Source organism: Conger conger, chromosome 14, assembly GCF_963514075.1.
Source record: "Conger conger chromosome 14, fConCon1.1, whole genome shotgun sequence".
Classification (NCBI taxonomy): Eukaryota; Metazoa; Chordata; class Actinopteri; order Anguilliformes; family Congridae; genus Conger; species Conger conger.
Window position 1 is genome coordinate 37,123,300 of NC_083773.1, and position 11,347 is coordinate 37,134,646.

Below are 11,347 nucleotides of genomic sequence, written 5' to 3' on the forward strand. Positions count from 1 at the left end.
TACGCTGTGCATTCCAGATTTGACGGTGGTCGTAATTCTCCGAATCTCCTGTGACACGCGAACGGACAGGTCGGAAATTAAAGTTCGGGAGAGCCCACCGCCTTATGGACAGCCTCGGGCACAGGGTCACCAGATTCACAATTTGTCGAAACAGGACGACAGCACATCCACAGCCGGAAGCGTACTTGCAAACGACGTTGGCAGCTGTCCAACCGGGGCAGGGAGTGGGGACAGTGACCCTTCAATGTGCAAATTCATCAGCGACTACCTGACTACCAGTCCATTTTTCTTCCATCAATTAGGGACCTTACAAACATAAGGTTTTGACTTCATGGACAAATGAGTTGGTGCCATAGAATATATGGTTTATAGGGCAATTTCATAGGATTTTGACATTGTCCATGAAGTACTTTTAGGGTGCGTGTCATTTTGACCTACAGTAAGAACTACCCTGCATCTCAGCTTTGCCGTATTAGGATCTGAAAGCTTTGAAGTTCAGCATCTCAAAAATACTCAGAATTCCAAGGTCACAAATTTTAAAATTTGACATCTGCCAACCCTTCTTGGGCATGAAAACACAGCAGCTGTTGTGCCCGTCCTTGGGTCAGGTCTCCATGTTTAAACTCCCTCTGCCCCCAAGGTTTGGAAGAGGTCATCATTCCTTCTTCTGTGGTCAGGTTAATATTACACTTAGAAAAAGGGCCATTGTGCAGTCTTGGTGATTCTCTCAGGAACTTGAGAATGCGGTAACACTGATGCTGGACTACCTTTTGTCACTCTGGATAAGAGGGTCTGCCAGTGACTGATGTAATGGAAGGGTGTGCTTGCTATTCTATATATTAAACCAAACTCATCCCTAGTGTGAGATCCTAAATTCACCACAAACTTTTTTTTGTTGTTGTTTTTTGAACTCATTCTTTATTAAGTTACAAAAACAAGTGCTGCTGATAAAGAACAGAACTTTATTTAAAAATGAACTAGAAATACTAAAATAATTTATATTACATTAACATTTTTAAAATGCTCTGTACAAATTGAAGGCCTGGACCAAAAATAAAAATAAAATAAAATAAAAAAACTAGTTGAGGTAGACAACACATGCATTAATTAAACAAACTAAATCAGACTTTCTTGACAGGGTACCCAAGACCACAATTTTTAGAACATGTTTACATTGGCTTCATAATATACACAATTTAAGAGTAGAAAACAAAGAACACAGGTCAAGCGGAGGCAACTGAATCCTGTTCATATTTTTCTTCTGTTATAATGTGCAGCTAAACTCAACTCATAACCAACCATGTATACATTAGCATACGAATTAATACAGAAAACAAAACCCTCCGAGAACGTCGCTTTTTTGAACAAGCAGGACTGCGGGTATCAGGTTAACTGTGCGATGATTGGTGGACATTATCAAGACCCTCAATTAGAATACAAACTTTGGGTCCAGCCCAAAAAATAAAGTCCTAGCAAACATGCATGTGCTGCAGAACCAAAAAAATAAAATTAAAACAAAAACACAAATAGCATATTGAAAAACTAAACCGTGTACACAGGAATGTGTAAAGACCATGCCAGGCCTTCGCTTTTCAAGCAGAGAAAAGAAAATTAATTTGAACAATTTTTGTTTTTTCCTAAAGCAATTGATAACAAACTTGTATTTACACAAAGATTAAGACTGGTTTCTCTGGAAGGGTCTTTGGCCTTTCTGTGCAGACTTAACAGCACTATACACTGTGCAGGCTGGATGCCAATGTGAGGAACTATGGGGTGGGAAACAAGGTACAAACTCCCACCTAACCTAACGGGTGGCTAGAAGTAGTTGAGTGTGAAGTCTCTCTTTTTCGGGCACGAGTCCTTTTGACTCCTCCTGTCTCGATACGGACAGGGGAAAGAGGAGGAGGAGGAGGAGGAGGAGGAGGAGGAGGGCATGAGTTCCGGCACTTTCCGCCCCCGTTTCGGGTGGAGAGAGCCCCTCACTACCTCCGGAGCTGCTCGAGCCGCGCCTTGAGCTGGTCCTGCCTCCGCTTGAGCCGGTCACGCCTGGCCCCCAGCCGGAGGGTCTCGGCCTCCAGGCCGCGGATGCCGTCGCGGGCCTTCTTGAGGATCTGCACCTTGGAGGCCTTGTCGTTGTGGGAGAGCTCGGGCACGTGGTCGCGCAGGCGCAGGAAGCAGTTCTTCAGCTCGTTGCGCCGCTGCCTCTCCATCACGTTGTGCGTCCGCCGCCGCTCCTCCTCGTCCTCCGGGTCGCCGGGGGCGACGGCCAAGGCGGCGGGGTGGTGGCGGGAGCGGTGGTCGGCGCGGGCGCGTTTGGGGGCCTCGGCGCGGCGGGGGGATGGGGGCGGCGGTGCCGCGTAGTTGTGCTGCAGCTGGATGTCCTGCTGGATCTCCAGGAAGCAGCGCTTGGTGGCCGAGGGGCGGGACCGTCGCGAGACCTCCCCCTGGTGGGCGGGGTGGCCCCGCCTCTTCACTGTCACCACGTCGATCTCCTCCTCTATAGACGGACAGGAGAGCGTCAGAATCGTCCGAAATCCCACACCATCCCGCTCACACGTCACCCCGAATCCCACATCACTATCCCGCTAACACTAACCAAGTCTAAACCTGCCTTGAAGATTAGCACTGTGCCTTTACAGCTTGACAACTTCATTATTCTGCTCAATTTATACATTAGTTTAGTATGTAATAATATAACAGTGAAGCAATTGACTTAGACGTAAGTGCTATATGCAGGAGTCCGTTAAAATAATGACTATACAAATTAGCAGAGGATACCCATCATCGGGTTTATACAAATACAATGCACCAAGTTACCCGCTGTCAGTAGGCTATAAAAATTTAAGACGCACAAACGGCATTAATAATCATATTTTATATTCATACATTTGCACAATATGCATATACAAACACGGTAAAATAGCTCTCGTGGTATGCTACCGCTAATGATTCAATAAGACGGTTAAGCGACCGAAGTGCGCAGTTAGACTCACCGGAGTCGCTGGCCGAAGATTCGCTAGCCGTACAGTCGCTGGTCGCAGAGAGCGAGCTACTATCCGAAGATTCCGTTTGCTTGGACAAGTCCTCATTTTGGCACAACAGCGCCGCGCTGTGGCAGTCGAGCGTGGAGCCGGCAATCTCCTGAAAAATGCTGGTGTCAATGTCCGAGAGCAAGGGGCCGGAGAGCTTTTCCGTGAATTTGTCACTCAAACAGTTCCACAAACAGTCGTCGGAAACTTCCGGCCGCTGGTCCTTGAGACTGTCCGTTTCCGAGTAGCCGTCTTTGCGAAGCAGGTCGCAGTTCCAGTTGAGTTGCAGAAAGTCTTCCTCTAGCAGCAGCTCCGAAACGAACTCCAGCTGGTCAACCTTTGACAGGGGCTTATCCAGTCCAGTCTTCATAGGAGGAGACTGCGGCGGCGTCGGTAGGGTATGCAGATCCTTCATCAGGATCTGGCAGATCTCATCGTCAAACAACAACGGCTCTACATCTGCATCGTAGCCCCAGCAATGGGACGGAGAAAAACTCTGAAGCATTTTCGCGAAGAAATCTGGATGGGAAAAAAAGAAAGCGCAAATAGTAGTTGATCTTCTAAACTCTGAATACAAAAACGCGATACACTGCGCTTTCCGCAGCCACGGTAATATCTGATCGTAGATCCAATGCCGGTATCAGAAGAGTTGCTGCTGGGTAACCAGTAAAGACCCCAGTGCCCCTCCACTAGACAAAACCTTTTATGCATGTTTACACTCCGGGCCACGCCCCTGGGGGCCGGCACAAGCACCTTCTTTCCCCTAAATATGACGTCATGCGAACAGCTGGAAAGTTCTAACCATGCTGGCTAAATTTGGTTCGGTGCTCCTTTAAAGTTAACATTTTAGTGTTAGTTGGAGTTTGCCAAGGAAAAGGCGTGATTGTAACAAATAACGGTGTTCTCCCTTGGTGATCGCACTAAATAGGACACTGGGTCAGCTAGCCTTGCCGGTAACCCCACGCTATTGAACGCCATCTACGTGGCTTAACGTTACCTCATACGACTGCACAGCCTACTAAATAAAAAAATAAAAAAGTCTTCGCCAACTAGCGTTACATATGCAAGGCAACCAATCCGCTAAAAGTATGTTTATTTAAACATTTTCTAAATAATGGCAAGAAGACTGACCGGGTCCCTCTCCCCACCACGATCGTAGCCAAGTTAGTTAACGTTAGCTAAGTATCTAGTAATTTACGAGATTTAAACAATTTAGCCCAACGAAAATGTCCCATTGGTTAGTTCATACTAAATTAATTTCGCCAACTAAATGCATTTAAAATATACAACTTACGTATATACATATGTATACGATATCGCCGAAGCGAAGAGAGCAGTTACACGTGTTCGCTTTCCAGTCAGTTCAGTGCACATATTCGTGCAGCATATGTTAGACAAGCCACTACCTAGCAACCAATGCACATTCCATACAAAACCACCGTGCTCCAACTACGGGTCCACGACTCCAGTATGTTTGCTAAATCGTGTGGTAGTCATTAATATATATATATATATTGACCGAAATAGCACCGCTACAAAAACTTTAAAACTAAAGTTTTTTCCACATTTAAATGATTATGTCTTACCTTCCAAACGACGAGGTAGCCAGATGTAATTTCAGAAGTCACACACTAAATTGCCAAAATTGTGTCAACTGGCTGTCTTTCTGGTTTTCTTTCTCCTTCTGTGCAGTAAGCTGGCTATTTAATAAAAGAAGACGTGCACAGACAGCTGGGCTGCTCTGTCGCATACCGCAGAAACAATACGACCGCTATGGTAGGTGTGGCAGCTCGGACCAGTTACATGTACGGGGCCCCAGCACTACGTATCACTACACGCCGCAAAATCGCGCCAAAACTTACTAAACCAAAGGGAGGTAAATAGAGAAAATATTACGACATCTAATTAATCTTTACAACCAGTCGTTTGGTATGGCGCCGCTCGCAAAATAAAGAAAGTGGCTGTGACATAGAAACGGTCAGACGTACGCATATAGTTCCTCTGCGCGGATGTATCACAGCTTGGAGAAAGGGATAGTAGGAATTCCCAGAAAGCGTAGGCGGGTACAGGGACCCACGTGTGGTCTCTAAATGCCGGTTGCCTTACGAGCGAGAGGGGAATGAATGCAGTAAGGCTGATTTTGCATAGGGCTCCTATAAGAGGAGGAGGCAAACACTTCAGGTCACGTTGTTTGACTCCTGATGTTATGCTAACATACCCGTAAGGCTACGGTCATGTCGCACTAACGTTCTCTGGTCATTCGCGAAGACAAAGCCTTTGATGATCGGGGTCCTGGTAATAGCCTACCTATGCACAGCTAACATCGTCAGAAGCACATGACTTCATGTTAATTATAGATTAGTATGGCCGGCCAATACCAGTTCAATGACTCATAATGACTGCTGCGGTCGTTGCAACTCATTTTATAACGAGGTTAAAATCCGCATAAAAGTAGGGCAATTTTATATGTTCCAGTAGGCTATAAAGGCGGATTTGGGCACAAGTTACATAACAAAGACAACTGAGCCGGTGCCAGTGCATCCGGTACTGCACGTGCGGAGGCATTCCCCAATCACGACGCGAGGACGTGTACCACTGTAGAAGACAGCCCCAGTTCACGTGAACAGCGCAACACAAACTGGAGCAAGACGTAGTGACCCCGAACTCCCCTTGACCGAGAACCATTAGGACATTTAGGTTAAACGGGTTTAAAGCATACGATTTCTGTACATTTATGTTAATATCAAATTAAATAAATAGCTACAGAAAATGTGACCACGCAGAAATCCAAATGTTTACTTGATAATATCATTTATTTTTTACATTCTTTTAATGTCTTACATTTCTGCACCCTGATTATATGAAATATTAATATAATATTATTGTTTTTGAAGTCATGCTTTTGGATGTTTTAAAGTACTTGTGTTAATAACTTCTCTTATAATAACATCTCACCTAATTTGTGATTATAAATAATTATCAAGCTATTGTATTATTCAAATATTAATTATTTCAACATGTTAATGATTTTATTACATTCATTCAATCACAGTTTTACATTTTAATGTCATTATTTAATACCCTGGTTCATTAGCTGTCGAGCCTGGTAGTATTCCAGCATCTTGTAAGCTGGCTATGTTCATTCAGTTAGCATCAGAAACTGGGACAGATGCCAAAGTCTTCATTGAAATCCTTGTCTGTGTAAACTTAGCAATCATCCTGTTACAGAAATAAGTGCTAAAGGGAATAAATAGGGCTTCTCAAGCAACAGTAATTTATTGCGAATAAAATATTCTGGCTAGCTGGGGACGATGGTTTGGGGACTCTGTATGCATAACAGCGGCAAGGCTGCCCAAACTGCAGCTGTTCCTGGAGATCTACCATCTGCAGGTTTTCAGTTGAACCCTAATTTGGCACAAACAGTTCTATTAGCTGTCGAATGAGGTGTGCTTTGTTTGGGTCAGAGTGAAAGCCTACAGGACGGCAGACCCCCCCCGACACACCTACCAAACAGGAGCAAACATACCTCAAAGCCTGTTGCAAAATGTTGCACACCGTTGGGAGAAAACATATTGTTCAACACAGAAACCATAGCAGAACGTTTTCAGATTGGACGTGCCCCAGCTCTGGCTATTGAATGAGGTGGGCTTTGTTAGGGTTGGAGTGAAAACCTACAAGAAGGTAGATCTCCAGGAACAGGGTTAGGCACCCCTGCATTATGCTCTGCATCCATTACCTTTATCAAGAGATGGAAAATCCAGGTTGAGAAAGCCCTCCCAAATATTCCAATATAGTGTTTCCATCACAGAACCAATTAGTGAAATAAGCTGGGTGAGTTCTGGGGTGGAAGACATGGCTTTTTACTAGCTATATCAGTGGTCACCAACACTGTTCCTGGAGATCTACCATCCTACAGGTTTTCACTCCAACCCTAACAAAGCCCACCTCATACCAACAGCTTCAGATCTCATTGAGCTGCTAATTAGTAGGATCAGGTGTGCCAAATTATGGTTGAAGTGAAAACCTTCAGGACAGTATATCTCCAGGAACAGGGTTGGTGACCCCTGAGCTACAAGAATGCAGACTTCCTGTATGTCAAAATAAAACATATTTGGTCTAATGGTTAAACCAGCATAAGTGTATTAATCTAATTGACTAATTAGTCCAGTGTAATTGGTGACAATAAAAACCTGCATACTCACCCGTCCTGCGGGAATGGATTTTCTCACCCCTGATTTAAGGACTTGTCCATCACTCCTGGTCCAGACTGCAGGGTCTGCTGCTTGTTGTCTTTGCCTTAATATCAGCAACCAATTCAGACAGTGCTGTGGCACATTTAGGAACGGAAAACCATTCATTTGGAACATTTCTAGGAAGAACTTGAATTCTTCCATTTAAAGCTCATCTGTAATTATGAAATGGAGTAAAATATTCCCTTTATGAAAATGTATGGTCACAGAAAACAGAAATTGAGCTGGGTAGTTGTACTTTTCTGAAACAAAAACGCCTTTAACATCAACTCAACTTCAAGTTATCTTTGTGGTAAGCGCTGTACTGATACTACAGTCAGACTGTTTTATGAAATGGGTTGATAGAATTTCAGAGAGCTGTTCTGAACTCCTGGTTTGGTTTTGCTGGCAGCGGTTGAATGGAGATGAACTCTGAAGTAACCCAAAGGAAAAGAGCTTAAGAAAGAGTGCTGGTCTTCATTCCCTGTCAGGAGCAAAACACTCACTAAAAAGGGCTTGTCATCTTGAATTCCTACATTTTTACTGCCTCCAGCTCTGCAGCCATAAAAGGTGTTTTGCAGTTGATAGGAAATCCACCTAGATTGCACTCTTTTGATATATCTCATGAAGGAATCTTCTTTTAACTCAACCGCCAGTGAATATATCACATGCTGAAACGTTGTGCTATGGGAAACAAAAGGCAGTTACAGTATTAAAAAATACAAGACTCAAACTCAGGTCTGTGAAGATGAAAGCCTCTTTGCTATAAATTTGTTTAATGATTGAAATGTTTTAATATCATATGGGAGGGCGGCACGGATGGTGCAGTGGGTAGCACTGCCGCCTCACAGCAAGGAGGTCCTGGGTTTGAATCCCCGTCGGCTGGGGCCTCTCTGTGTGGAGTTTGCATGTTCTCCACGTGTTTGCGTGGGTTTCCTCCGGGTACTCTGGTTTCCTCCCACAGTCCAAAGACATGCAGGTTGGGCTGATTGGAGAGTCTAAATTGCCCATAGGTGTGAGTGTGTGAGTGAATGGTGTGTGTGCCCTGCGATGGACTGGCAACCTGTCCAGGGTGTATTCCTGCCTTTCGCCCAATGTATGCTGGGATAGGCTCCAGCCCCCCTGCGACCCTGTTCAGGATAAGCGGGTTAAGATAATGGATGGATGGATCATATGGGAGCATGACTTTTGTTTAACAATTTCAGTCTACCTTAAACTGCTGATGTTCTCAGTCTGTGACTGATTCAAGAGAGTAGCACACCTGCATTTCGATTGAAATGAGCATATCTTAAAAGCAGGTATGTGAAAAATATGCAGGTTCCATTTGTAGAGATGTTTTGAAATCAGTTGGTAAGGCTAAGTGACGGGGAGTTTTGTCACAGCATCCTTTATAACAGTGGTGGTGAGCCTCGGTCCTGGGGAAGCCCTGTGTATGCTGTTTTTTTTCCAATCACAATGGCAATCCCAGAATTTTAAACTTAAACGTTCTTAATTGGGTGCTTTTTGTGTTTGGAGGAATTATTTGCCCTCTTGAGCCACACTATGTCAGAAATGGCTATGCGTGTCCTGAAGAATAAAATGTTCCCACACGCTTGTTGTGCTATATTCCAAAACTGCATAAAAACATGTTGTGAAATTATTCACCTGATCGACTTGAAGACTTAAGTGAATCGTCAGGGTTGTAATTGGTGAAAGTGGGGACACATGGCCACTAAAATGAATCATTTGGGAGGTAATGAAGGATTCAATGATGGAGCAAATAACAAGCCAAAACTGAATTGTGTTAAGGGAAAAATTATGAAATGACTTAAAAACATAATTTGGTGCCTTTTCCCAGAAATCCTGAATTCGGTTCATCAGTTACATTTTTTTGCCTCTTTTTATGTAGTGCATAATGTGAACATCATTATGGCATGTAAAGCTATTTCTGAAATAATATGGTTGTTTATCATACATAGCAGACTATTGTTCAGAAATACAATACAAACTCCACTCAGGCAGGGCTCTGTCAATCTTCCTGATAATCCATCCATCCATTATCTGAACCCGCTTATCCTGATCAGGGTCGCAGGGGGGCTGGAGCCTATCCCAGCATACATTGGGCGAAAGGCAGGAATACACCCTGGACAGGTCACCAGTCCATCGCAGGGCAAATCTTCCTGATAATGATCTACCTATATTTTTTATTCTTCTATGTTTTTATGTGCAAAAGTTTTATAAAAAGCAAAAAACATTATTCCAAAGAACCTGATGTCGCTGCAGTTCACAACAGCATATCTCCAGATCTTCTTCAGCCGTGTCATGTTTGTCACTCTTGTGTTGTGTGTAAAATGTGGATAAGATTTATTAGTCTGTGGTTCATATACTTAACATACGACCCTGCTGTAGAGGGCTGCAGGCCAGTGGCACGGTTAAGTAACAGTACACAGAAACTATTCATACTAACTGTATGTAAGGCCTAGTGCATACTAACATAGGATTGTCATATAAGTGTGCAAGTATGTGGTTTTCAAACACAGCCTGTTAGTGTACCACCCTCCACAGCTGGACAATTTAGACAAAAACTGATTCGCTCTGTTAACTTCCATCACAAAATGCTTGTAGCTAATCCAATCAAGGCAATAAGTCCACCAGGAATGATATAACCTGCCTGTGGCCTTTTAGGAATGCTGTACTCTGAACTCTATGGTGTTTACTGCTTGTAGAAAGTTCAAGCGCCGGTGCTCAAAAGGCTCACTACTATGCTCTATGTCGACGGGATACCAGACTGTCACAGTGCTCCTGTTACTCTTTCTTAAAATGTGATTCAGGCGATACAATGTCAAAATGAAACCCAGGGAAAATATATGTATTTTTTGTGTTAAGAATTGTAAATGCAGCTATATGTGTAACTTAGGGCTTGCTTCTTGCTTGATGCAATATACATAAACCTTTCTCTTGATGAAACACAGAATATTCAGTACTGAAAGCTGTCAGTTATATATATATATATTTGTTGGTCTTTTTATGCTTTTGAAGGAAAAGGCCAATATATCAGACAGATCAATTTATACTGTATTCGACAGGGTTTATACAGTTTTAATCAGGATGAAATTACAGGCCATGAAATCACAGACCATATGTCCATATCTAAAAGTAGAATGCTGAAATGGTACGTACCTTAATAGTGGGTTTATGCTAAATTTACCCTGTCTGCAGTGTTCTCTGTCTCTGTTCATAGGAGGACATTTTCTACATTTTGGACAGAATTGATCACTTTAATGTGGTGTATGTAACATGCGTAAATCTCACTGGAGAGTGCACGCGAATTAAGCTCCCCAGCCTAAAATCTACCAGGCTGCTTCCTCCTGTGCCACGGAAGGCCCCTGAGAGGGGTGCACCGAAACTCAGCCAAACCCCCGGCCAAGCTGGTCACCCCTGTGCCGCGGAAGGCCCCTGGGAGGGGTGCACCGAAACTCAGCCAAACCCCCGGCCAAGCTGGTTCCCCCGGTGCCATGACAGGATAGCATGCCCAGGTCACTGAGACAATGGGACAAACTGTAAACTGGAGTATTCTCCACAACAGCAGGCCATTTTGGTTCCTACATTCCGAACGTGTAACAATACACAGTACCAATAAGTGTGCCACCGATCATCAGTCTAAGGAACGTGTGAGAAGTTGAGTGATTGAGTGACACAAGTACAACAACCCTGACGCTCACACAGGCCAACATTTGTCTTTCACTTTGAGTTGCAAGTAAATGCTAATTGCTATTTTAAAACATTCAACCATTTTTCTTGCTGAACTTGCAAACCTATGTTTGTTCAAAAAATAATGACATATTCATTCAATTATTTATACAAGTTGAAATTCAGAACAAAAAAAATGTAAACCAGGTCATGACCCATTGTGCAGAAGCTCACACCTAGATTTAAAGTACGTAGGGAGGACAGGTCTGTATTAATGAGTGTAGTGGGGTCAGCATAACCTACCTCAGCAGGAGAGGCCAAATGGCCAAAGGGGCGTTTTTCATTATTATTGCTCATGAATTTAAGAATTAATCATAGATGACAACGTAGGAACAGGGTGTGCACACTACCCGGGTATGC

At 43.7% G+C, this 11,347-nt stretch overlaps 1 protein-coding gene across 2 annotated transcripts; it reads right to left on the reverse strand.

Moving 5' to 3' along the window:
- Nucleotides 1-942: 942 nt before the first annotated feature.
- On the reverse strand, nt 943-5,425 carry mych (myelocytomatosis oncogene homolog). 2 transcript variants are annotated; one of them, XM_061219831.1, is made up of 3 exons: nt 4,616-5,425; nt 2,994-3,548; nt 943-2,497 (listed from the first exon to the last, which is right to left on the reverse strand). In XM_061219831.1, the coding sequence occupies exons 2-3, from the start codon at nt 3,532-3,534 to the stop codon at nt 1,983-1,985; spliced, it is 1,056 nt and encodes a 351-aa protein (XP_061075815.1). In that variant the 5' UTR covers nt 3,535-3,548; nt 4,616-5,425; the 3' UTR covers nt 943-1,982. The 2 variants fall into 2 exon arrangements, with proteins under 2 accessions (XP_061075815.1, XP_061075816.1); XM_061219832.1 differs by lacking the exon at nt 4,616-5,425 and having other exon boundaries at nt 2,994-4,556.
- Between the last annotated feature and the right edge of the window lie 5,922 nt (nt 5,426-11,347).